The sequence below is a fragment of the Podarcis cretensis genome (genome assembly GCF_951804945.1).
Source record: "Podarcis cretensis genome assembly, chromosome: 14".
NCBI lineage: Eukaryota > Metazoa > Chordata > Lepidosauria > Squamata > Lacertidae > Podarcis > Podarcis cretensis.
This window is the reverse complement of record NC_137183.1, coordinates 50628713-50655628: the sequence shown is the minus strand read 5'-3', so window position 1 is coordinate 50655628 and position 26916 is coordinate 50628713. Positions and strand designations below refer to the sequence as shown.

The 26916-nt window shown below is 39.6% G+C and overlaps 2 protein-coding genes across 10 annotated transcripts in view; one reads left to right on the top strand and one right to left on the bottom strand.

Annotated features, from left to right (window-relative positions):
* CHLSN (cholesin) overlaps positions 1-26916 on the top strand; it is a 153147-nt gene that overhangs the window by 30289 nt on the left and 95942 nt on the right. For 5 of the 6 annotated variants that reach the window (XM_079954038.1, XM_079954041.1, XM_079954039.1 and 2 more), the window contains exon 3: positions 11678-11725. The exons of the other annotated variant lie outside the window; for it this stretch is intronic. In XM_079954038.1, coding sequence (XP_079810164.1) covers positions 11678-11725 — 48 coding nt within the window. The remainder of the gene's footprint in view (positions 1-11677; positions 11726-26916) is intronic. 6 annotated transcript variants of the gene reach the window in all.
* Positions 3518-26916, bottom strand: part of GPR146 (G protein-coupled receptor 146) — a 66885-nt gene continuing 43486 nt past the window's right edge. For 3 of the 4 annotated variants that reach the window (XM_079953973.1, XM_079953975.1, XM_079953974.1), the window contains one exon: positions 19792-25602. In XM_079953973.1, coding sequence (XP_079810099.1) covers positions 24557-25558 — 1002 coding nt within the window. In that variant the 5' untranslated portion in view covers positions 25559-25602 and the 3' untranslated portion in view covers positions 19792-24556. Of the gene's footprint in view, positions 5799-19791; positions 25603-26916 lie in introns of those variants that run through there. The other variant, XR_013833150.1, reaches the window with a different exon arrangement.

The window sequence follows — 26916 nt, the reverse complement described above, 5'->3', positions numbered from 1 at the left end:
CAGATAACGCTCTCTATGCATGAAAAGAAAAAGGCTCCAACACCCTGTTAGATCTTTCATGCCTTGCCTTACATTCATCTCATTTACTGTTAAGAAACTCCTAGACTGTTATTTATTACCCATCTTAATGAAAGAACTACTGTCCTCCTTGCATTTTTTTCTTGCTATGTCTTTTGACATGATTTTATTTTTCTCCAAAACATTTAAAGAGGCATGATTCACCATGATCACATGGACACATTTCATCTTACTATACCACATTATCCCCAATAGCACCATTCTCATGCTAAATCTTTCATGTTGTTGGTCATTGTTACATCAATTAGATCTTTTGGCAAAGGGGTGCCCAAATGTATTTAACACTTCCTGCACCCGAAATAATTAATTTACCTCAAGCCCAGAACAGCTGTTCTGGTTTATAGAACCTGTATTCATGTCCCATCCCACCCTGAAATATGACTTTTCCATTTCCACTTCACAGCAGTTAGGCTGTCTTGAATATACTGCACACTTCCAGCAAATAGCAATGCCCTTTTGCAACCCCTTGTTTTTTAAGGGAACTTACAGAATGATATAATTGTATAATTGGAATGGGCCCAATTCTAGTCCAGCCCCCTGCAATGCAGGAATCTTAACTAAAGTGACCATGACATATGGCCATCCAGCCTCCAATGAAGGCGTGTCTGCCACCTTCTGACAAAGTCTGTTACCATCAGAAAGTTTTTCCTAATGTTTAGTCGGAATTTCCTGTCTTGTAACTTGAATCCATTGGTTTGGGTCCCACCCTCGAAGCAGGAGAAAACAAGCTCCATGTGGCAACCCTTTAGATATTTGAAAATCCTCTAGTCTCTTTTCTGGGCTAAACATACCTAGCGCCTTCAACCTTTCCTCATAAGGCTTAGTTTCCAGTCCCTTGATCATCTTGGTTGCCCTCCTGTGCGCACATTCCATCCTGTCAACATCCTCCTTGTGGTGCTAAGAATTGGACACAGTCCAGGTTGGTCTGACTAAGGCAGAATATAGTAGTGATTTTCTCTTGATCTGAACACTGTACTTGTGTTGATGCAGCCTAGAATAACATTAGCTTTTTCTGCTGCTGCATCACACTGTTGTCTCACATTAAGCTTGTGGTCCAACAAGACCCCTAGATCTTTCAGGCATATCCCATCTTATATTCTTGCAGCTGATTATTCCTGCCTAAGTGTAGAACATTACATTTGTCCTTACTGAAATTAATTTTTTTAGCTTGGGCCCCGTTCTCCAATCTATTAAGGTTCTTTTGAATTCTGATTCTGTTTTCTGTGGCATTAGCTACCCCTCCCAGTTTGGTGTCACCTGCAAATTTGATGAGCATCCCCTCTGAAAAAGGAACACGACAAGGTTGCCCTATATCCCCTTTGTTATTTATATCGGTCCTAGAAGTGCTCTTGAATATGATCAGAGGAGACCGGTGGGTGGAAGGTATCCAGGTCGGAGCGAAACAATACAAACTGAAAGCATTTGCAGATGACCTAGTTTTGACCCTACAGGAGCCAGAGCCCAGTACTAAAAGGGTATTACAACTGATTTATGAGTTTGGTCGAGTGGCGGGATTTAAGCTTAATAAGCAAAAAACTAAGGTTTTGGAAAAAAAATTGACTTCTTCAGAATCAGAAAGGTTTCAGAAAGAGACAGAATTAAATGTGGTTAAAAAAGTGAGATACCTAGGGGTAAATATAACAGCGAAGAACAGGAACTTATTTAAAGACAATTATGAAAAATGTTGGTCTGAAATTAAAAGGGATTTAGATGCTTGGTCAAGACTGAAACTTTCTTTGACAGGACGTATTGCTGCAATTAAGATGAATGTATTGCCAAAAATGTTATTTTTGTTTCAAACTTTGCAGATTGTGGACAAAATGGAGTGTTTTGGGAGGTGGCAGAGAGATATTTCAAGATTTGTCTGGCAGGGCAAAAAGCCCAGAATTAAGTTTAAGATATTAACTGACGCTAAAGAAAGAGGGGGATTTGCCCTGCCAGACCTAAAGTTGTATTATGAATCAGCAGCTTTCTGCTGGTTGAAAGACTGGCTACTTCTTGAGAACACTGATGTTTTAGATTTGGAAGGATTCAACAATGCGTTTGGGTGGCATGCATATCTGTGGTATGACAAGGCTAAAATACATAAGAATTTCAAGAACCATGTTGTCAGAAAAGCAGTATTTAATGTCTGGTTGAAATATAAAGACTTATTGGAAAATAAGACCCCAAGGTGGTTATCACCAATGGAGGCTAAGGCCTTGAAAAAACTCAATATGGAGGCCAAATGGCCGAAATATTGGGAAATAATAGAAAAAGATGGAGATAACTGGAGGTTGCAGAGTATGGAGAAAATAAAAGATAAAGTGCGAGATTGGCTACATTATGCTCAGATTAAAGAAGTTTTTAAGTTGGATAAAAAGGTAGGATTCCAGGTGGAAAAATCAAAGTTAGAAACTGAACTGTTAGAACCCAGCTCTAAGATACTTTCAAGAATGTATAATTTGCTGTTAAAATGGAATACACAGGATGAAACGGTCAAATCAGCCATGATAAAATGGGCACAGGACATAGGGTACAACATCATGTTTGCTGACTGGGAAAAGTTATGGACCACAGGTTTGAGATTTACGGCATGTAATGCCTTGAAAGAAAATATTATGAAAATGATATACAGGTGGTACATGACCCCAGTCAAGCTTGCAAAGATATACCATGTGTCTGATAATAAATGTTGGAAGTGTAAAGAAGCTGAAGGAACATTCTTTCACCTCTGGTGGACTTGCCCTAGAGTGAAGGCCTTCTGGGAAATGATTTATAATGAACTGAAAAAGGTATTTAAGTATACCTTCCTTAAGAAACCAGAGGCCTTTCTCTTGGGCATTGTTGGTCAGAGTGTGCAAAATAAGGATCGAACCTTTTTTATGTACGCTACAACAGCAGCAAGGATACTCATTGCTAAAAGCTGGAAAACTCAAGAATTACCCACACTGGAAGAATGGCAGATGCAACTGATAGACTATATGGAACTGGCGGAGATGACTGGCAGAATCCGAGACCTGGGAGAAGAACTGGTGGAGGAGGACTGGAAGAAATTTAAGGACTATCTACAAAAATATTGTAAATTGTATGACTGTTAAGAAAGATGTAAGATTAGCAAAAACACGGCTCCAACAAACTAGTTATAAAGAATATAAATTTAAATTTAATTGGTAGATGAAAAGATAAATTTTGGATAAGTAATATTTTATGATTAAGCTTCAATAAGAGTATGTTAAATCCCAAAATTTGAGACATTAAATATTGGAAAATTATATTATATGAATTAAATTAAGTTAATAATTTGCTGGTAAAATCTATGTTTAGAAAGCAGGAACAAGAGATGTGAGGAAGTCCAAAGTTGAGAATGAAATGTGGATAATGGAAAATATTTTGTTATTATGTATGTTTTTTATTGGTTATACAAAAATTTAATAAATATTATTATAAAAAAAAAAATGATGAGCATCCCCTCATTTCCTTTATCCAAGTCATTTATAAAAATGTTGAACAACAGACCCAAGACAGAACCATCCCATGTGGCACCCCACTTTGTCCCTTTGTTCCAGGATGATGAGGAACCATTAATGAGCGCTCTTTGGGTTTTGTCGGTAAACCAGCTACAAATCCACCTAACAGTAACCTCGTCCAACCAACATTTTACCAGCTTCTTCAAGAATATCACAGGGGACTTTGTCAAAAGCCTTATTGAAATCAAGATACACCACATCCACAGCATTCACCAATGCACCAAGCTTGTAACTTTATCAAAAAAAGAAATGAGTCTGGCATGACTTGTTTTTGAGACATCCATACTGGGTCTTCGCAATCACAGCATCCTTTTCTAAGTACTCACAGACTGACCATTTAATTATATGTTCTAGGATCTTTCCTGGTATCAAAAAGCTGACGGATTGGTAGTTACCTCAATCTTCTCTCCCCCCTTTTGAAGATGGGTACAATTTCTAATCTCAGAGCCTCAATGTCTATAATTCAGTATAACTAGTTTGCCTGTTGTTCTGTGCAGTGCTGTTCCGTTCTGTACACTGGAAAGCCTTTTAGAAGCGCCCACATTCAAGCAGGCTGGATTCTGAAAGCTGGACTTCTTAGGCTAGACAATTCCATGGGTGGTGTTTATTGGTCCAGGATTGGTGAACAGAGAAAAAGGGCCCCCTCTGCAAGTGACTTGTATCCCTTATGAATGTATGTTGGGAGGGGGATAAAAATGTACGGACTGAAGGATTATGGTGTATGATAACTTAGTTAATTTTGTTGCTGTAAAAGTCACTTGTAGAATAATACATTAACTTCTAGGTGATGCACTTCTTTATCAAGATCTCCCTTCACTCTCCCATGCAGTCTTCCATATTCATTACCCCTTTGTTGATCCTGGAAAAGTTTCTTTTTATAAAAGCTCTTGACCATGTTGATGTCCTGTTGTTCACTCTGCTATCCATACATCAGCACACAACAACGACGTGCAATAGCAACACAGGAGGAACATTAAGTAACCATGATTGTAGCTTTCAGCCCCAGCTGGAGAATATTTGTTCCTCAGGTTGTAAGAATAAATAAGCTTGCAAATCTTTTATTCCTTCAGGTTCTGTATGTTGGCAGATTTGTAGCTTTTTTCTTCAATGCTAATATTTTGGAAGGCAAAGGTCAGTGTGATCCATTTTCAGAGGGCCCAGATGAGACTTCAGCACGAGTCTCTGGTATTTCAAGAGGACTGTTACTAGCATGTCTCCTCCTGCAAACTTTTGTGAGATTAGTTATAACATTCAGTAAGCCGATTCTGCATGGTTTATGAAGGCAAAGAATGATAACTAAACTAACACAGCTTTCGCTGAACAGCAGGATCTCTGCAATATTCATTGTCAGCTCATTTTGGGGTGTCCCTATTATCCTCTGTATCTTCAAGCTGGTCCTAGAGAGAATCATACTGTTGTAAAATAGACGACACACAAACATTGTTATTGTAATAACCAAAACAGTCAAATATGGGTGAATATTGTCTCTAGAGGGATGGATTTCCGGCTGAACTTTTTTAACAAACATTAGAATAAAGCAGAGAAGCTTGGCCAAAGATGGAATGCAGAAGCCAAAGGTAAATTTAATAATCTCATATTCAGGCCATGCAAATAAAGGATCTAATTGGCAGTCTGTTTCTTCGTGGTAATTCTCCATGCCCAGCAGTGCCACCACTATTAGTGCAGCACAAAAGGCACATATCAGTGCAAATGCAACAGATACCATAGGGTTTTGATGTGCCTTACTAATTAAAGCATTTTGGGGTGGGTGCCTATAAAGAAAAAAGCTAAGCACCATGAGGACAAGAAGGTACTGAGAGCTGAAGTAATTCAAATTGAAAAAAAACGACAGCGTTCCACACTCAAAATAGGATACTTTGAGGTAGGCAGGCCTTGTGATGATGGTGAGCGATAAAAGAATCATTAACATGTTGCTGATGGTGTGAGCAAAAAGCATTATATCTAGTTTCTCATTGGTGCCCTGCATATGGTTCTTGATGAGGATGCCTAAAATAACAATCCCAGCTAGTAGACCAGTTGGTACAAAGAGCGTAATATAGCAGTGCATAAATCTTGATATTACATGTTGTGAGAATATGATGTCTTCAAAACTTGTGAATGAATCTCGGCTCTGGCTTGGGTACTTCATCCAGGTCATATTATGAGAGACCATTCTTGTGAAGAACTTTGGTTGCTTGGTGTTTCTGCAAACTGGAAAACAAACAATCAAAGGACTTTAAATGTATAGTCAAAGCAGAAGAAAAGTGAGAAAGTACCACCGCATATCTTTGGATTTTTTAAATGTCAAAATGTGCTTACAGTGCACCCCAGCTGCAAACTGTAGAGCCATGTGCTTTGTCAGAAAGGAATGTAGAGTTGCTGTTGAGCCTGAGTACAATGTTACTTACTTAAGAGTAACTAGGGCAACCTAGCCAGATGGGTGGGGTATAAATAATGAAATTAGTAGTAGTAGTAGTAGAATTGGGAGGTGGTCTTGAGACAGCTTCACAAACAATAGAAAATGATGTTTATAGCCTCTATGGGGGAGGGCTTAGTTATTATAATAACTAGAGACACAACCATAGCCCCAGTAAAAGGACAGGGCGCTCTGTTGTCATCTGGTCACTACACTGGTATATCTTTGAATTCCACTATCAAAAGTAGATTCAGTAGCAGTTCTACCCTCTTAGTGCACATTGTGGCTATTGGGTTACTATGTTCACATTGATTGTTTCAGAATAGTTGTGAAGACTACAAGACTGCAGCAATAGAATTTCAGCAGTAATATTATGACCCTTTAATTTTAAATACCCCCAGTCTCATGATGGAACTATAGGAGATTGGGGAAAATAATTGTTTTTTGAAAACTTCCTTTTAACACCTTTATCTGATTATACTCTTTTGTTAGCTTAGAACTGTGTGTATGTGTTTATAGCAGTTATAAATTCCTAAAGATGGGGTTTTTTAAGGTGAAGCTGACAGGGAATTAACTGTAATAGCTCAATCATGTGATGCCATCATGATTCTGTTCCCATGAAAAGACATCACTTTCTCTTTTAAACAAATAATAGACTGTGTAAAAAGATACAATAGTTGTTTACTCTGCAGAAAATGACTGCCATAAATATGGAATGTGTAATTTTATAGGCTACCTAAAAGCACGATTTGTACGTTATCAAAAAGGTGATTTCCATATACTTTGTTGAAAGAAATCTGTTGCTAATATTATTCGGAGGTTTTTAAAAAAAGGATTGCTGCAATAGGATAAACATTTCATATTTTAAATTATGTAGAAAACTATATGGAGCTTTTGGAGTGTAATTATTAGTACATTTTAAAATATAGCTTCTATTTCCCAAGCTTTGTGCTCATATTAAAAGATGTTTTAGCATATCTGCAATTAAAAAATATAGCAGGCTATGTTTGCTATTTCGTCTTCTGTTTCCTTTGTAACATAAGCATTTCAGTTTTCACATTAATCCCCAGATTTAATACTGTGGTTTCTTCAAATCATTCAATAATATGCAAAGCTGATCCATTCAGGCAGAGTGTATATGTACAGTGAATTGCAGGGACACTACAATGCCTTGGGTCTCTTATCAGAAGTTTCCATAGAGCCTCATCTAATAATGGAATAATGTTTCTCCCTAAGACTTTCTTCCATAGCTTATATGTTATTAGTACAGTTCTGTCAATGTTAGAATGCTGTGCTTTAAGCTACAGTGTAAGTTTAAGGCTTTGGTTGTATGCCACATTTAAGAAGACTAAGAAGAGCCCTGCTACATTAGACCAAACACAGTGGTACCTTGGGTTAAGAACTTAATTCATTCCAGAGGTCCGTTCTTAACCTGAAACTGTTCTTAACCTGAGGTACCACTTTAGCTCATGGGGCCTCTCGCTGCCACCGCGCAATTTCTGTTCTCATCCTGAAGCAAAGTTCTTAACCTGAGGTACAATTTCTGGGTTAGTGGAGTCTGTAACCTGAAGCGTATGTAACCTGAAGCGTATTTAACCCGAGGTACCACTGTATTCATCTAGTTTACCATCTTTGCATCTTACGTCCCTTAGAGACTTAGAAACAGGACATGAAAACAATAGTCCTTCCCCAGATCAGGCCTCCAAACATGGACTTCAGCTTGGAACTAATGTCTTTTGAACTCAGTTGGACTTTCTTCTCAATAAACATGCACAGAATTAGTCTGTTAGTATGTTAGACAGAGCTGAAATATTAGCTTATTCACACACACACACACACACACACACACACGCACGCACCCTGACATCCAGCCAAAAATGGCACCCATGTTGACTTTCAAACAGTTGAGATCTACTATAAAAATACAGTATCAATAACAAATATTTCCGGTTGTTGGGATACGGGTATGTATGTGCAGAGTGGTGTAATAACATGGGCTTTTAATTAATTTATTAGACTTCTATCCTGCCACTCCTCCCTCTCCCCTTGTTCTCACAATAGCCTTCTGCTGTACATTAGGCTAAGGAATTGTGATTTAGGTCCCTCAGTAAGGGCCATGCTAGACGTGAAGTAAGTAGGTCTTGTGTTGCTTTCCTTTCACTGTGAACAGCAAGATGGATAGACTATCTGATTCAAATAAGGACCATGGTAGGGGTGAATACTCCCTCCCATAGTCCTGATTCAGCCCCCACCCCACCACTGGCTGTTAGTTAAGGGGTGGGGAGGAAGAAGCCCTGCAATAAAAGTGAAGCTACCACAGAAAAAGCTATATATGTCTCCTGCCTTTCACCCAAAGAACTTTAAGCAGAATATTTGTTTTCCGTTTCCTTCCTACAAATACCTTGTGAGGTAGAATTAGGCTGAGACAGTGACTGCCTTGGTTTTATAGCCAAGAAGGAATTTTGATCCCCAGTTTCCCCAATCCAAGGTGTTCAAGATTGAGAGAGCCATGGGATATAATGGTTAAGGTACTGGCCTTTGATGCTTGGACTTTGACCAAGAAGACACAGGATCGAACGCCTGCTGTGCCACAAATCCCTCTTCATGAACTGCAGGCCAGATTTTTGTCATGTAATTTGGTCCTGAACAGTTATGATCCCTAGCTAGCAGGACCAGTGGTAAGGGATTATGGGAACTGTAGTCTCAAAACATCTGGAGGGCCGAGTTTGAGGAAGCCTGTTCTAGAGCATCACAGGCAGCATGGTTGCATCATTGGCTGAATTATGCTAGATGAAATCAACAAAACCCTTTCCTGTACTGAGGCTTCAGCAATAAGTTTTGGGGGCAGCTTTTTCAATTAGGTATCTGTAATGGTTCTAGGGGTTGCTCGTGCGTAAACCGCTGCAACACCTGGCTGGGTTGCCTGAGTGAACCTTTTCTGTCCGGACAGCTCAATTGCTGGCAGAATCCGTCAGTGGGCGTTTCTTGAACTTCTTCCAGCAAAGAAGCTCTTTGACGCCTAGTCTCCTCCTACTCTCCCTGCATGGAAGCCTTCTGCGCAAGGAGGGTGTAGGCAGCGGAGGACCCTTACTCTCCCCGCTGGTCCCTGGCAATGAGTCATGGGACCGCCTCGCCGATTCCCCCATCTGTCCCCCTTCTCCACTGGTGCTACGCTGATTCTCTTCCCCAGAAGATGGGCTGCCTCTCCCCATCCCGGGACGCTCTCTGGGACCCCTCCGGAGCCCGCTCTCTCCCTCCGGCCCTGATGGCAGTTCCCTGGCAGCAAGAACCCGCAGCTTACAGTAGAAAGGTGGAGTTGGCTAAAATGAGGTAGCTTTGAAATTGGGATTTGGAGCACCCAGAGCATCAGATGCAAGAAAGGGAAGGTGGGCTGCACACAAAGGACATTAGACTAAATTGTTAAGTGGGAGGGAGGGATTTATCTGCTCCACTGGCAATAGCTAGCTAGCACTCAGCATGGATTTTTAAAAAAAAAAAATGTAAAAGGGATTAGTTCCTTTCCATTTTGCTACAGAATGAACTCTGTTTCATTAATGTAAGTTGAAATGAAACTCACTTGTGGGTTAGAAGAAGAAGAAACAGATTGTTTGCTAACAGAAGAAAAGCATTTAGTGAGAGCAGCACATCCGCAAAAGCCTGAGCCACTAGGTTATTACAATAATTATACCATTTATAAGACACTGAAAGAGTGTTCAAAGCACATGACATATTATATCAGTGACTCTTAAAAAGCAACTTTATGATGTAGGCCAGTATTAGTATCTGCAAATGTTTGTGTTGAGCTTAGTATTAGTACTGTCAATGTCTACCTTTCTGCTTCCTGACTCACAAGCAAGCTGTCAGACAAAGTGGCATTTAATAAGCATATTTGTAAGTGGCAATAAGAGTTGTGATTGTTGAGCTTTTTTTAGGAAGACCTCAATTTTTTGTTTTATTTTTACAAACCTCAGAGTTTTCCAGTTGACTTGCCTATGAAGATCCAGGACAAAGCGCCGCCTTTCAGAAATCCCCCCCAGACATCAATTCCGCCTTTGAAATCCCAGTAATGTCCTGGAAAATCCAGACGTGGGGTAGCCCTGCTTGTGATAGAATGGATCTAAGTTCTGATAGAATAATATAAGAGTAGTCTACAGCTTGAGTGTTGAAGAAATGCTTTCCATTTGTGAACTGACAGAGTGCATTCAACTAGAATAATAGAATTGTAGAGTTGGAAGAGATCCTGAGGGTCATCTAGTCCAACTCTGCAATGCAGGAATCTCAGCTAATCTTGAATGCATCTTTTGGATTTGAATTCTAAGGAAGTCTTAGATTCATTGCATTTTGTGTTGCCTGAAAAGCACTCAGCATCAAATGTACATCACCACATAGTACATTCTTAGTAAAAACCTTATAATGGCATTGAGAATTCCATTTTGTAAAATAAAATGAAAAACATTTATAACTGGAAAGGGTACCTTTTCTGTTAGTGAAGAAAAAATTACATGGAGGTATATAGATTGTGAGGATCTTTAATTTCCATTACTCTGGGAAAATAATTTTTACCACCACCTTTCGCTGATTACCTAGCATAACAGCAAATTTACTGCAGCAATTCTAGCAAGCTGTATGGCTTGTGCATCCCTTCACGTTGTTTAGTGGCTTCTGCAGAATGAAGTGTCTTAGAAAATCATCATTTCATGACAACAGCTGAAATTACAGTCAGAACGCATTAGGTTTAAAGCCATGGATTTTATACTTTTTGCTTTAACGCAGTCCTTCTCATATTACCTTTTCTGCTGAGGATCTTCTGCATATCTTCTATTAATGGGTGTTGCAGAGCATTCTGGGAAGTATTCTGAGGTGTGCAGTCAGTTTATCCAGAGCACTAACCTAGACATTGGGCCTCATAGTTACCACACGTGAAAGGAATGTCTGTCCAATAACAAACCCAACATTCTTCTTTGGATGCTTGTTGCATGCAAGGGAAAGCATGTTGTAGTAGGCAGGCTTTTAGGGGAGTTTCCCATATTACAGATTTTTCTCAGTGCAGAACCTCTCTTTTGCTTCCAAGGAACCCACAGGGTTTATTTGGAACATAATTTGAACAAGGAAATAGCATTTATTCCTAACACACACACACACACACACACACACACACACACACACAAATTGTCCTGGCTTTTGGAATATAACTAGATTGGAGCCTAATAGTTAAAGGTTTATTGTTCACTATGTTATGTTTTAATAGTTGGATTTTGTTGATGTTTTAGTTATTGTTGTACTGTATTTCTATTTTAATGGTGGTTGTTAGCTGCTCCGGGCAGGATATAAGACAAATGAATAAACACAATTTTTTAAAAAGTATTTTTTAAAAGAAATGAATGCAGTTCTTTTTTAGGATATGCATTTGGTTTCTTTTTTGAAAAAAATAATAATCTGTATACTGTTCACTTCTGTTTCTCAACTTCTTTCTGATCTTTTCTTTCACTGATGATTCTTCCCCTTATTTCTTTCTGACTTTTTCTGACTCCTCCATTTTAAAGAAAGCCCTTCTCAGGCATTGTGCTACTAGTATGTTAGGCTTTATTTGTTTTGGCAGTGAATACAAAAATGTTCTGGAATCCTGTTCTCAGGCTCAGACACACAGCTAATAAATTATCCTTGCCTCCAATAGATGGAGCCGAACCATTCCCCACAACACACAGGAGAGAACTACAGGAGGGCAAGTACTGCGAGGGAAATCTCTTGAGAAAGGCAGAACTTGAAATTATTTCCCCCTTGCATGCGTTTGCTTAAAACACTCTAGTCTGGGCATTTCAGTTTAATGAATTAAACTGACGACTTATTTGAAAGCTTCCAAGCCGCATTACTATGTTTAGGAATCGTTGTTTTAGAAACCAGATCTATTTTTGTATAGATGCTTAGCATATGACAGCCCTTCCCTGGTTTCTTTTCCCAACAGGAGAAAGAAGTTTCTTTTATACAAGCAAGCCTTGTGCGCAACTGGAATGTTATTGCTATTTTAGCTGTTTAGTGTAAATGTGTTTATAATTCTTTGCAAAAGATGGTTCTAGGGATTCTGACATAAGTTAAATTCAGATACAGGATTTGTAGAGGCAGAGAAATAAAAAATGGAGTTACTTATACAGTTGATTACAGTAAGAATTTAACTGAAGGAGTGCAGTTTCTACAGAAACAAACAAATTGAGAAGAGATTTTTTTTCTTCTACACAGAGGAAGAATGTCAACAGTGTTGTGTTTAAAATCTGTTATGTGTGCAACTCTTGCTTTAGTCTTATTCTAAAACAGTAGAAGGCAACATTCCGGCTCAGTAGAAAGTTTTGATTCCTCCTCCCCACTTCCTTTTGTTTAAATAGTTGAAGCATCTGGCTTCTTGCACATTTAAGAATTCTGTGACACTTTAATTATTTATAAAAGGATTCTAGCAGAACAGAAAAATCCTGGTCTCTTTTGTTTTCATAACATTTTTTTTAGATGTGATATTTTGCTGCATTTTGTGCAGCTTTAAGCATATTACTGAAGTAAAGAGGTTGAAAGAACAGAGCTCTTTTCACACTGTTTTTGGTCCTTAGTGATGATGAAAACATTTCATATTTAAAACAAAGTAGGTCACTTACCCGTGAAACAAAATGCAGATGCAACAGGCTGATTCTGTCTTTATGATCAGATTGATGAGAAAAATAAGTTTTAATGCATACTTGGCTTCCTGCGTGTGGTGACGTGTTCAGTTCGAAAACACAGACAACAAAAAACCACAGTTCTTCTGTAGGAAACAGGAACTTGGTTTCATGTAATTCAAACCATACACGTTGCAATTTTAGCCCGCGTATGGCTCCATCATGTGACTTTCAAGTTTGAGTTGACCTACACAGAGTGATGTTTGGGTACTCCAGAACAGAAAAGTAGTGTTTAGTCATATATTTCTGAGTCTTTGAGGCCATCCAGTGGCTTCTCAGTTATTTTAAATCATGAAGCCATTCTACCCCTATTCACTAATACTAGAAGTACGGTATGTTTTCACATGTCCAGATGTTTAGCATTTTCAAAATGCTGCACAAGTAAATATAAAATAAAAGTATTTTATACAAGTAAGACCTGCAACAAAATATTATCTTATGGAGTACTTCCTGTCCAGGATTCCAGCCAGTCCATTCCATTCACCCCTCCTCTCCCCTGATCTCCCTCCCACTAACAGTCAGCTTTCCATGCCCACTGAACGTGCTCAGTGATTTGGCTGTTGTGAAAGTTCATTTCCCATTTTTTTGAAATATATTTTTATGCTCCTTGAAACCTCCGAGTTCTCTGGCCTGCTGATAGTTCCCTCTTACGCATAAGCAGTGTTGATTAGGCTGCATACGGACTAGAAGAAGTGAGATCACTAGAAGTATAAATGGTAGTGATTAAAACACTCACACCCTTACCTTCCCCCCTTCCAGATGCTGATGCTGAATACTTTGCCTAGAATCAAAAGTTTGGAAATAAAGATTCCTACCTTCTTGCTCGGTTTGGAGGCATAATTGTGGTGTGTCCATGAAATAGCTTGTCCAAAATACCCTATGCATTAAGAGGTTATATTTAAGACAGGGTTTCCCAAACTTGGGTCTCCCAAGCTATTTTTGGACTACAACTGGAAACCCAAGTTTGAGAAACCTTGGTTGAAGAGATAGTCTATTTAATCTGCTCACTACTAACCTATAGTGTGCAAGATTGCTGAATACAATTGTAATTAATGATAATTCTAAACATTTTACACAGTGTAATTTACACAGTGCTGTAATTTTCATGCACATTTCCCTCTGACAGTTACTGTTGCTATTCGAAATTGAATGAGGAAGAAAAAGTGGGCATTCTTTTCAAATGTGGTTTCTCTTGAACATTATTTTTATAGTCTCAATTTGATTCAGTTGAGCAATCATAGGATACAGTCATATGAGCTCAGTAAGAAAGTAAACTTTATTCGGATAGCACACAAGGGGCTGTTTTAGTGTGAGTTTTCTTTTCTTTTTTAGTGGTTGGTCAACTGATTTAGGGCTAACTTTCTGCAGTTCTAGGAGGTTGCAGTCTTTATTAAAGCGAGCATTCAGCAAATTTAAGAGTTTAAATCATTTGCGACTTGGGTGCATAATCATTATGAGAGGCCTGTAGCAAACAGACAAGTGTTTGCAATATAAAGACTTCCTAGTTAAGAAGGAGCTTATGCACCAGCTGACAGCCCTTACACCCCTTCTGACAGTGAGGTAGCTGAAAACACAGTTGTCTGATGCATTATTGGAGAAAGCCTTAACAATGGTTGATTACACTCAGAACTAGCTGTTCACAGTTGCAACTCAAACGACACCATTTGGGTTTTTCATGGTATGAAACCTAAGCATGGGTGTAGCCAGGAATTTTGTTAGGGGGGGACAGGACTTTTGTTAGGGGAGTGGAACCAATGTGATTTGTCAGTGAGTATTTCTATTGTTTTACTTCATATGGGGGTGGGCAGCTGCCCCCCTGGCGCCCCCCCCCCAGGCTACACCCATGAACCTAACCTGTGTCATTTGAGAGTGTTTGGTTGCACAGCATGGGTGCACATCCTGGCAGAAATGCACACCAAGATGAGTCCCAGGGAAAAATAGGGTGTGTTCCTCATCTGGCTGGGTTTCCCCAGCCACTCTGGGCAGCTTCCAACAGAATAATAATAATAATAATAATAATAATAATAATAATAATGTGATAAAACATCAAACATTAAAAACTTCCCTAAACAGGGCTGCCTTCAGATCAAATCAAATCAAAAGGTTACTGGGTCTGGTTGCCTAAGCAAATAAAGATGCTTGTCAATAAGTGTGTCAGCTTTCAGGAGCAGAAACGTAGAATAATTTTCGAGGTTTTTCTACTTGTGAGAAGCGGTGTAGCTAGCCACTTGTGTGCCCAGTGCGGTGCGTGCATCCTGCAGCTGGGAGCAGGACGAACTGCATGGAGCCTCTGGCCACCTCCCCCTCAGCTGTAGGGCGGCTGAGGGAGAGGCGGTAGGCAGGTGCAAGCCCCACGCTGCCCTTTTAGGCAGTGTGGAGCCTGCAGGCGCCCAAGCCATCACGTCACTCCCAGGAAGGACACGTGGCTCGGGCAAACTACAGGCCCTGCGGTGTGGTGCCCATTGCCAACCGTGTTTTGTTACGTTTCTTGACTGAACTAAAAAGTTTAGTGAGCCCATTTTTAAAATAAAAAAACCCACTCATATTTTTGTCACCCCCCTCAGTGATGACACCTGGGGCAGCCTGCACCCACCACACCCCCTTCCTCCACCACTGCTTGTGAATGATGATGCACAGACAAGTGCCTCTCCCCTTCCCCCGCTCTGATACTCTCTGGACTATTCCTCTGGAGCTGCACATACTCCACTGATCACACTGGTCAAGGTATGTTATAATAATGCTATAACTGGTGGCTGCCTTGTGCCTCGTTCAAGCTGAGCAAGTTGCTAGAGCTTTGTGCAAGACTTTAAGTGATGCAAAAAAGTTTTGCAAAACCCTAGGAGCCAGTGAATTTTCTGGGAGCCAGGCTAGAAGCAGAGAGCCTGGATAGCTCAGTTGGTTCGACCATGGTGCTGATAACACTCAAGGTTGCAGGTTCAATCCCTGTATGGACCAGCTGCATATTCCTGCATTGCAGGGGGTTGGGCTAGATGATCCTCAGGGTCCCTTCCAACTCTACAGTTCTATGATTCTATGATTCTAAGAAATGGAGACCTGAGCATGCCAATGAGAAAAGGGATCCTGGTCTCACTAGTGCATTTTGCTCTGCTCCTCCACCCCCCACCCCGACTTTCAGATAAGGTCAACTAGGGAAGTGCTAGACCAGGCATAGGCAACCTTGGCCCTCCAGATGTTTTGGGACTACAACCCCCATGATCCCTAGCTAACAGGACCAGTGGTCAGGGATGATGGGAATTGTAGTCCCAAAGGTTGCCTATGCCTGTGCTAGACCTCAAGCTTAGCAGTGTTAAAGTGATAACCTAGGTGCTCCCAAGTAAGGAAGGCTGGCACTATGGCTCAATAGATAGCTCTGCATTTTGTTGTTAAAGCCTGTGTTAATGTGCTTATATCAAAAATAATGGCCCAGCAGAATGGTTTCTGCTATTGTAATTAAAGGTGTCTTCGAAGCAGGCAGTGTAGTGTGGAACAGACTTGTTTAGTGGGTTCTGTACCTCGATTTCCTCTGAGGTTTCAGCAAGGATTAGGAGCATAATGTGAACTCAAGACCTCTTGAGTAAAGGGGACAGGGTGTGGCGTCTGCTAAAGGCACAAGTATGGTATAACTGGTTGAACCCTTGGGCCTAATTGTAACTGATAAGACTTATGCAAGTCATTATATGTGTTCCTGCTGCATATGTAGAGTACAGTGGTACCTCGGGTTACAGACGCTTCAGGTTACAGACTCTGCTAACCCAGAAATAGTACCTCAGGTTAAGAACTTCGCTTCAGGATGAGAACAGAAATTGGGCTGCAGCGGGAGGCCCCATTAGCTAAAGTGGTGCTTCAGGTTAAGAACAGTTTCAGGTTAAGAACAGACCCCCAGAACAAATTAAGTTTTTAACCCGAGGTACCACTGTATATGGATGCCATTTATTTAGCTAAATTATAGATAACCAACCTGAGGCACCAACAGGGAAGTGGTCTGTGGTGCTGCAGGACTGGAGCAGAAATGTAGATCTACTACAGTATTAATAGGCATTATTATTTTCTTACTATTTAAATTATTATTTACAGCAGGACTACTGTTTCATTAATTTCTATACAGAAAGCTCATATAAACATATATGTATACAGTGTACAAAATATTCTGTTATCACTTGCAAAATAAGTCTGTGCTGTATGTTAATTTATGTTTCAGTTTCTGTGCATGCTTATGTTATTGTTTGCTTACATTATCTGTTTTGTTACTACTTAACTGAAAACCTCAAAAACAAATTTTTAAAAAACTTTAAAAATGTAACAAAAAATAAAATACACAGAGGAAACAAGTTTGTCAGCTGACAAGAAGGGTATTAAAAATAGTAAATCTCAAGTAGAATGGCACTATCTTAAACTTAAGCAGTGTATATAGGTGTATATATAGTTTCTCCCTTAAATTAGTGCTCCTCAGAGTATTCATTATTCATTCTAGAATGAAGGTAATTGATGAGAGAATGTTGTATTGCATTCTATAGTTAACCACAGGGTGGCGTTTCTGAAGGAACAACAATAGCCTGGTATTTCTAAGGGTGAGCTGCTCATAGAATCAATTGTAGAGATAGAAGGGACCTCGAGGGTCATCAGCTCCAACCTCCTGCAATGCAGGAATCTCATACATGACAGATGGCCATCCAACCTCTGCTTAAAAACCTCCAAGGGAAGAGAGTCCACTGCCTCTTCTAGGAGTCTGTCCCACTATCAAATAGCTTTTACTGTCAGAAAGCTTTCTCATAACTTGAAACCACTGGTTCGAGTCTTAGCCCGTGAAGCAGGAGAAAGCAGGATTGCTCCATCCTCCATGTGACAGCCCTTAAATATTTGAAGATGGCTATCATGTCTCCTCCCAGTCTTCTCTTTACTATACTAAACATACCCAGTTCCCTGAACAGCTTGTCAGTATCCTTGACATGAGCACCAAGACATGAAAATTGTGATTGCAGCCATCAGCAAGGAAAAGAAGTATTGTTTGTGAGGTCATTTCCCTCCATGGCACCTGAGGCTGCAGCCTGAAATGAGTGGGGAGATCCTGTGTGTGCTTGTGTCACTTACTTGGTTCAGGCAACCATGGTTTATATTATATTTATATTATCATGAACAAGCGGCAGTGATACTTGGTCTCACATGCTCCCTTCTTGTCCTTTTTGTGCAAGGGGAGAAGAGTGAATAACCCCACTTCCATTTTTTTACTAAAACATAGTTCTTCCAACACATTCCAACTTGTAGAACTGCGGTTCCGCAGTGATTCTGGGACGGCATTCAGCTATTTGGGGTGGCTCCTCCCTCTGACTTTAGCAAGCAGTGCACAAAGTTTTGACCACCTTGTCTTGGAGAGGAACCATCTCACACCCTCCAAACTGGTCCCTGCCTTAAACTGTGAGTGGTTGGGTTCACGACTGCTTTCCCTCTTTCTGATCTCTCTTTCTCCTTCATGGATCTTTTATTCACTCTATTGATCTTCAGCCTTTCCTCCCTCCCCTTCCTCTCTCCCATTTCCTAGTATAGGGCAGAGCACCCAGCGCATGGCGAACAAGAAGGCTGCAGAACCAGCAACGCAGCGAGGGAGCCATGGTCTTTTTTAGTGGTTGGCATCTTCTCCATACAAGGAGAGGCCATCTGTGCTTAGAGACAGCCCACAGTAGTCACAGTGGATTGTATTTTCCTCCCACTCATATGCAGAGGGGGAGTAATGCTTGGTACTGAGTAAAAGAGGCTGTAACTTGCTATCCAATCCCTTCCCACACCTGCCTTTGGGTCAGCCAGGACCTTCTCACCACATGATGACTAGCAGAAAAGCTACAGTGCCCTCCAAGCAGAGCCACTTGGAAGAGTGCAAACAATCTTCCCATTTCCAGCACTCATTTTTGGTAGAGCCTAAAAGCAGGCCACTTAGCACTTTCTACTATGGGTGCAGGGTGGGGAGGAATTCTTCAAGTTTCTCAAGTGAGGCTGGTGGTCAGGGAAGTGAAAGTGGTAGAGTCCTCACAAACAGCAGGCCCTTGTACCCCCACAAGAAGAAGAAATCCCCCTCAAATAGCCATAAAAAGCTGGGCATAAGAAGAGGAGGCATGTTAAGTTAAGAGATGCGAGAGCCCAGAAAAGGGGGACACCTCCTTTTCCCGAAGCCTTTTGTTTGTTTGTTTGTTTCGCCTTCAAAAAATTGAAAAACCGAATTATTGTTATTTGGGGGATTATGAAATACTTTCTTTTAGAATGATGAACAAAATGTTGAAGACGAAGTGCTCATATATTTACTTGCCCAAAATAATTTCTAATACTGTGTAACAGGAAGACTTTTATGCAAGAATGTTGGTAGTTAATGTTTTATTGTTGGGGCCCATAGGTATTTTAGGAGAAATTGGCACAGTTTTCCTTCTCTTAACTTTGGACCCCTTTAATTAAATAAGTAAATAAAGGAATAACAGTAGCAGCTGTGATGGGTCCTCCAAGCCCCTTATGTCGTTGGCATTACCTTGAGGGTATTGTGTTTTGGTGCCAGGCCTGATTGGGATGATGTGGTGATGATGAGTTAACAATCTGATTGCTGGGTTCTTCAGCAGCTGAAGCTTCTTGACATTTTTAAAAGATAGCCCCTTATAAAGCACATTACAGTAATTATACAGTCCTAGCTTTTATTAGAAGTTGAATGACTGCAAACTTAATCTAGTGAAAATACCTCTCCTCTTGTCTGCCTTCAGTATATTGTAGAGTGACTGGTTTGGTGTAAGAATTTAAATCCAGGTATGTCTCGGGATACAATGGAGGAGTGCGTCTTTGAGGGTGAAGTCAAGCTGTTGTAGAGACTGATACAGGAGAGACATGTTTTGTTGCAGTTGGGACAGATGAAGATGATATAAGATAGATGAAGAATTGAAACAGAGAATTGTAGAGTTGGAAGGGATCATGAGGGTCATCAGGCCCAATCCACTGCAATGCAGGAACCTTTTTGCCCAGTCTGGGGCTCGAACCCATGACCTTGAGATTAAGTGTCTCCTGCTTTACCAACTGAAGATATAAAAACTTTGGGAAAAGATGACACAAGTTGAGGCGGGGATGGATTTTTATTAGTTTATTGATTTGACATAAATCTCTCCCCATTTAGAGGAGATCTACAAATCATAAACCATTTTCAAAAATACGAATCTTTACTCTGAGAAAAATAATACTGTTAATAGTGGCACTGTTGTGCTGACTTTCAGAACACATATAAATCATATACAGTACTCTTTAATGATCTAGAGAAGTTTATTTTTAAATGATGATAAATTTGTATCTTAGGAAATAATTTAATAAATTCTTTAAAATGTTCTTTTTACATCAGTAGATTGCTTCTCTCTGCATATATACAGTAATATTCATTGTAATGTCAGTTTGGCTCATATATACAAAGTAACTGGAAACCTTCAGGCATTGAAATGGAAAGGCCCCACATTTTATAAGTAGAAAGTTAATATGCTTTAAGAAAGAACATAATTCAATTTTAATTCTTTAGAATTCTTTATCTTCACTGCTTTATATTTCCCCTTAGACTCATAGCTTTTTATTGGCATAAAGGTGGCAGACCTGTTGTCTTCTTAGTTATTTATGTGAAAGCTTATCTGAAAATCACATGTGATGCAAAGTTTATGGAAGTGTGTTTGCAATTCCTGTTCGGCATTGTAGAGGTAAAAATAGCACAGGGTGGTTTTGTGGAACATTATCTGGAAAGCAGCTAAAAGATCAGGTAATTTACATGTGTTACACACACACACACACACACAATCTTTAACCAGTTTAAGAGAGAAAACACAGAACTAGGAAATAACCACAAATGAAAAATTTGCAAACATTTTGAACAAAAGTGGCTCAAAATGTAGAACAATCTTCATATTAATGACTTACAGAGTTGATTGCATAAAAAGTAACCTTTCCATATATCTAACATGCTGCCCTTTTCGATTTTCAAAGTACTGTTGCTTTTCTAGAACATTGCACTGTATTGTAACTCAATTGAATTTGAGCTTACTTCCAAGTAAAAAGCATGCCTGAAGTGCAGGAGGCAAGACATTCTGTTGACTACGCAAAGGCAGATAGTCAGGCCCTTGATATTTATATTGGGCCTGATCAATCCAGGGGCTTCATGGTGTCTGCCAATCACAGGGACTGATGCTGGGGTTCAAGCTTATATCTAAAACGAAATATCCAATGAGCTGAAATGAAAGTCCCAGACATATTGTTGAATAAAGCTCATGAAACTAACTTCTGAAAAAGCATTATTTCAAATCTATTGTGATGTTTTAAGTGTTACGGAGAAGACCAACAAAAAGAAAAAGAAAAAGTAAACAAAGCTTCCTAATGCATTACAGTGGTACCTTGAACGTTTTTGAACGTTTTTCAGAAGCCAAACGTCTGATGCGGTTGTTGGCTATTGTTTCCAGGGTGCCTGCACCAATCAGAAGCTGCACCTTGGTTTTCAAAGATTCGGAAGTCAAATAGACTTCCAGAACAGATTAAGTTTGGTGCTTTTGTTTTTGCTATTTTGCGTTTTTGTTTTTGAGGCTTTTTCAGTTAATTTGTTTTTATGACTGTGTGGAACCCAGTTCAGCTACTCATTGATTGATAGTGCAACTACGGAAATGGATAAAAGCCCCCCATCCAAACAATGACTATTATCAGTGCAGGTAAGAAAAAAAATTAATTTTAATTTTTATCATCTACAATACTGTCTTATTTATTTTATAGTACAGTAAATTGATTATTGCTTTCATTTTATGGATCAATGGTCTCATTAGATAGTAAAATTCATGTTGAATTGATGTTTTAGGGGTTGTTTTTAAAAGTCTGGGACGGATTAATCTGTTTTGCAGGACTTTCTATAGGAAAGCGCACCTTGGTTTTGAAACAGACTTCTGGAACGGATGAAGTTTGAGAACCAAGGTACCACTGTACACATGCCTCGTTTTGTGGATAAATTTACATTTTCTGAAGCAGAGAATTTTGTGAGTCGCAAAAGAAATTACTGATATTCTATCTTCTGCAATTTAAGAATGTTTGTGGAATTTACAAAGGAGATTATTCCAGTACCAGTTCACTATGCTTAGATTCGTTTTTAGAACACACCTGGCAATATTAATAGACCAGATGTATTTGGTTAAATATTTCTCTACTGAGAAGGAGTCTCTACTTTGATAGGAACAGATTTGACAATATAAGGGTTATAGCCTTCTGGGCAGTTTCAGTGCTTAAAATAATAAAAGGCCATTGTGATTTTATAATGCCTACGCAGGACTGAAACACCAAGTAGATACTGTAAATCAGAACATCAGGTCCTGAAGTCATGCAATTTCATCTTTGTTTTGTTTAGCTCTTTTTACAACTTGTGTAGCACAAAAAAGCTGAATATAACCTAAGTGAATCTGATTTTTTGATAGTCGAGTCTAAAGACCTAAACTAAGAATTGTGAAATATCCTGTATTTTAGTCCACTCAGTTCCAAGAACCACTGTCTTAGAGATCCCTTCCAGTACTACCTTGACAAATGATGTTGTGTGGCAGCAAGAGAAGAGAGCAATCACCCCAGATGTCTTGCTCACTCATTTATGCAGTGGAAATAAGATGCTATGTTAAGTTCTTGCCAAAACTATCTTATTAGTGCATATCAGGACCAAATGGGGCTAAATGTCCAATTCTGATGTAGAATTGGTATGCTTTCAATTACTGAACCTATGGGATTTAACTGGAGCTGCAGTAGGAAGTAAATAGAGTTTTGTACTAGTGGAGAAGATACCAGGGGAAACCTTGCATCTCTGGTACTGATAATAATATTTTGGTGTTAAACATACTTGGACCTTGGACCTGCAGTGAAATTAAGACTCTGAATATGAAATACTGAAGGACAAGTCACTTATGAGACTAAACATGTGAAAAATTCAGAATCATGTACTCTGTCAAGGGGATTTGGAGAGCATTGGGGGGAATATACTGTGATGGTATAAATAGTGTGAAAACGTAGTGTGCCATTAACTTACATTTATGTGATCCTGCTGGATAGTCCTTTATGTGGACAAACTGCAACAGAGTGAAGTTATATTAAAGAGAGTTTGAAGAAAATACACGTAACGGAAATATTTATTCAATAAATGAATGTAACTATATTTAAAAAGTAACTTAGGATGTTTCTTTGAAAAAATATGTCTTACTAATAGAATCAGAATCAGGCTGTGAAGAACAGAATGTAGCTGTATTAAAGTGTGGATACGAGCAAAAATATTTATGTGCATGATTATCCACCTCTACAGCCTGATTTCTCCATGTATAGTGCACTCTCTGTGTTCATGAAGCAAAACAAGTTTTTTCTTAGGCAAAAATGAGCAGCCATTTGCATATATCTGAGGTGCTTCTACAAACCCACTAAGTTTTCCAGTTTCATCCTTCCACCTGCAATGCCCCATACTGCACTGAATGGTCTTTGACCTTCTCAGATGCTATGTCTGGAGGCAACTGGAACTGTAGCAGGGGCGGCCTGGGATGTATTGCCGCTTGAGGTAAAATAAAATCCACTGCCTGAGACTGCCACCTCACCTCATGGGTGGGCCCTGAGCAGCAGTGCATGTGTGCACAGGATTTCTAATGTGGCCCTTCAGAGCCTAACCTTTGCCTGCTCTTTTCACTGACTTGCAATATGTGACAAGAATGGAAGAAAAGCAGCACCATCTAAGGAGGAAGTGGGCAAAATCAGCTAAAAAACTAGGGCTAGAATGATCAGAATCCTGCTCCTGATGCATTTCATAGGCTGCATATTCACACAAGTTGCTGTTCTGTGGCACAAGTGAATTAGAGTTCCCTCTCTTCTGTCTTTCATTTAATAACGAAAAGATAACAAACACTTGTAAACCTTTAAAGTTACTCCTTTCCATTACAGAAGTAATACTTTTAAAACCACAATTATTTAGCCCCTAAAATAATGTAGTTAATTCGCATGAATATTTGGGGACCATAACAATTAGATACACACTGTTTAACCCATGTGCTTTTTAATTTTTTCATATTAAATTTGTCCTTCATTTTATTAGGTAAAGCAATATTTTTGTTTTTCTTACTTTTTCTAAAAGTGGCTACTTCTGACTGATTGAAATGTTTTTGTGATACAAAGTAAGAAAAAACATACAAATGCTTCTTTTGATGCATTGCTAAATGTAGGAAAACATGAATAATTAAAGATACATTAAAACAAATATTAATTTGCAAATAATCTGTTTTAGAATTGCAAATAGACCCTCCTTTTACAATACGATTTTGCAAAATAAGCAAGAAAATATAATTAAATACTAAAGTAATTTTATCCTTGATACTTCATTGTTTAGAGTGCTACACAGTTGGACCAGTATGATCATTAGTGGAGAGTATCTCAATGAAAAGGTACTCTCCTCATCTTGAAATAAAACCACTTTGTAGAATTAAAAATCATGTTATTTTATGTGGAACATAAAAAATACCATATTTGTTTAGCTCTAGAAGATTACAAAGTGCTAGGTGTTCAGTCAAAGCTTTTTGGCCCTCTAGTGATTTTCTCCAGGCAGAATTCTCAGAACAAAGCTCATATAGTGTAACTGAATCAGTGCATTGAAATCTCAGAAATCAAAGAGTAACCTGCAGATGGAATCTGAACAATTTTCTAACCATCTTCATTACCTGTATAGTTTAAAACTGAGAGCTCCTGATTTACAGTGTAAACCCCGTTTCCTGTCATCCTTGCTAGGTGACCTGCACAAAAGAGAAACTTGGAGAATAAGAGAATAAGCTTTCCAAACTAGGTTCTGGCCCACTGGCATTCATTCATACCTACGTTATAACTTGCTGAACAACCGTGCGTTCATGAGAGCATCCTTGATTTCCACAGTGCAGTTTTTTAAGCAGCCTTCGCAATTTGATTGGAAAGTTTTTGTTGATGTATCGGTAAAGTAGAGGCATGACAAAACTGCTTGAAAAAGCCAAGAATTTTGACAGTCCCTTGGTAAAATGTAATACTCTAGTGTAATTTTCATCCGTGACTTTTCCTTGCATACTAGTTAATGTGTTTACTAGAAGAGTTACATAATAAGGTGTCCATAATGTGAACTGTGTACAAACAGTAGCAATCAAAAGCCTGTGTACTGATGGATCTAATCTTCCAGTGTCTTGGTCCAGCGGTGTTGCCTCTTTGCGTATTCGCAGAATTAACACAAGCGCATACAGCACAGCAATGGCTGGTACGATGTATCCAATAAAAACCATGATGGCATCTGCTGCTTCTTTGTTCTGCATTTTGGAACATTCTATGATTTTAGTGGAGACATGGTTGCAGACATAAAACAGAAGAGATGAAAAGCTGGTAAGCATAGCTCCTCCCCAAATAAATCCACATACATGTTTTGTGTTGTATACACTAGACATGTAAGTTCTTGGCAAAGCACGTTCAATGTAGTAGTCCAGGCTGAGCAGTGTGGTGGAATACATGATAACCAGAGATGATACATTGAACAAGATAAGCAAGGTAATGTAGACTTCATTGTTGAAACTCCAGATGGCCCATTTTGTACTGGCAGGTCCTAGAAGGTACATTGGTGCAATAGCATTGATGATGAGGCCAGCAATTGCAATATTGACAAAGTAAACATCTGGCATGGTCATAGTTGCTTTGTTGTATAGGTTGACTAGCACCAGTAGGGCATTATAACACAGGCCAATGGGGAAACAGATGATGAGGTAGAGCAATGAAAAAATGGAAAGTACAAGATGGAAATCATGGCAAAGATGCTGGTCCTCTATGCTTTTGGTACCATTGAAAGATTCGCAGTTCCACATAGTGACCTTAACGTGTATGTCTTCTCGGCTGGTCACCAGCTTTCCTAAACGGGGGGAAAAGACAGTATATATTTTTTAAAAAAAAATGAAAACAATTCATCATTTTCTTTCATCTAGATATAGTGCTATTTTTCTAGAAAAGAGGTACGGAACTCACCATGAACGTCTCACTGGTTCTGTTATAATGGCAATGGTGCCTACCTGAGAGGTGCTGCAACTGAGTTCCGGATGAAAAAAAGCCCTGTCTAATTACCTACACATTATTGAAGTTTAAAATATCATTTAGAGTACAGTGGTACCTCGGGTTACTTCGCTTCAGGTTACATACACTTCAGGGTACAGACTCTGCTAACCCAGAAATAGTACCTCGGGTTAAGAACTTTGCTTCAGGATGAGAACAGAAATTGTGCTCCGGTGGCACGGAGGCAGCAGGAGGCCCCATTAGCTAAAGTGGTGCTTCAGGTTAAGAATAGACCTCCGGAATTGTTTGCCAAGAAAATTATGTGTCTATGTTTATTTTTGTAATTTGTGTGTAATTTGGTATTTGTGGTTTTTTGTGGTTTTTTTTCTTGTTGTATAAATAAATATTATTTGGGGGGGGAAAAAAAGAACAGACCTCCGGAACGAATTAAGTACTTAACCCGAGGAAAAAAGGTAAAGGTAAAGGTACCCCTGCCCGTACGGGCCAGTCTTGACGGACACTAGGGTTGTGCACCCATCTCACTCTAGAGGCTGGGGGCCAGCGCTGTCCGGAGGCACTTCCGGGTCACGTGACCAGCGTGACAAAGCTGCTCTGGCGAGCCTGCACCAGCGCAGCACACGGAAACGCCGTTTACCTTCCCGCTAGAAAGCGGTACCTATTTATCTACTTGCACTTTAGGGGTGCTTTCGAACTGCTAGGTGGGCAGGAGCTGGGACCGTAGATGGGAGCTCACCCCGCCGCGGGGATTCAAACCGCCGACCATGCGATCGACAAGCCCTAGGCGCTGAGGATTTACCCACAGCGCCACCCGTACCACTGTATAATTTTATAATTTGAAGACTGGAATATAAAGTCATCAAGACTGGAATATAAAGTCATCAACTTCCTTGTGCCTGTCTAGGATGGCATGCTTCATGACAGCTATTTTCTGCTTAGCATGGCTGTGATACTGACTGGATAATAATTGCTGCTGTTTAACCTAAACATTTCCTTCCTCAATTTAAGGTGTTTTTCTCTTGGAACCACAGCTAGCCTTTGTTCTTCCTGTGGCTTATAGCAGCTACATAGGCATTCAAAAATTGTTTTTATGTTGAACCCCTCCTATATTGTGCTCTTGCTCCTTTTAACTGATCTGGCCATTCTGTTTTTCTTCTCT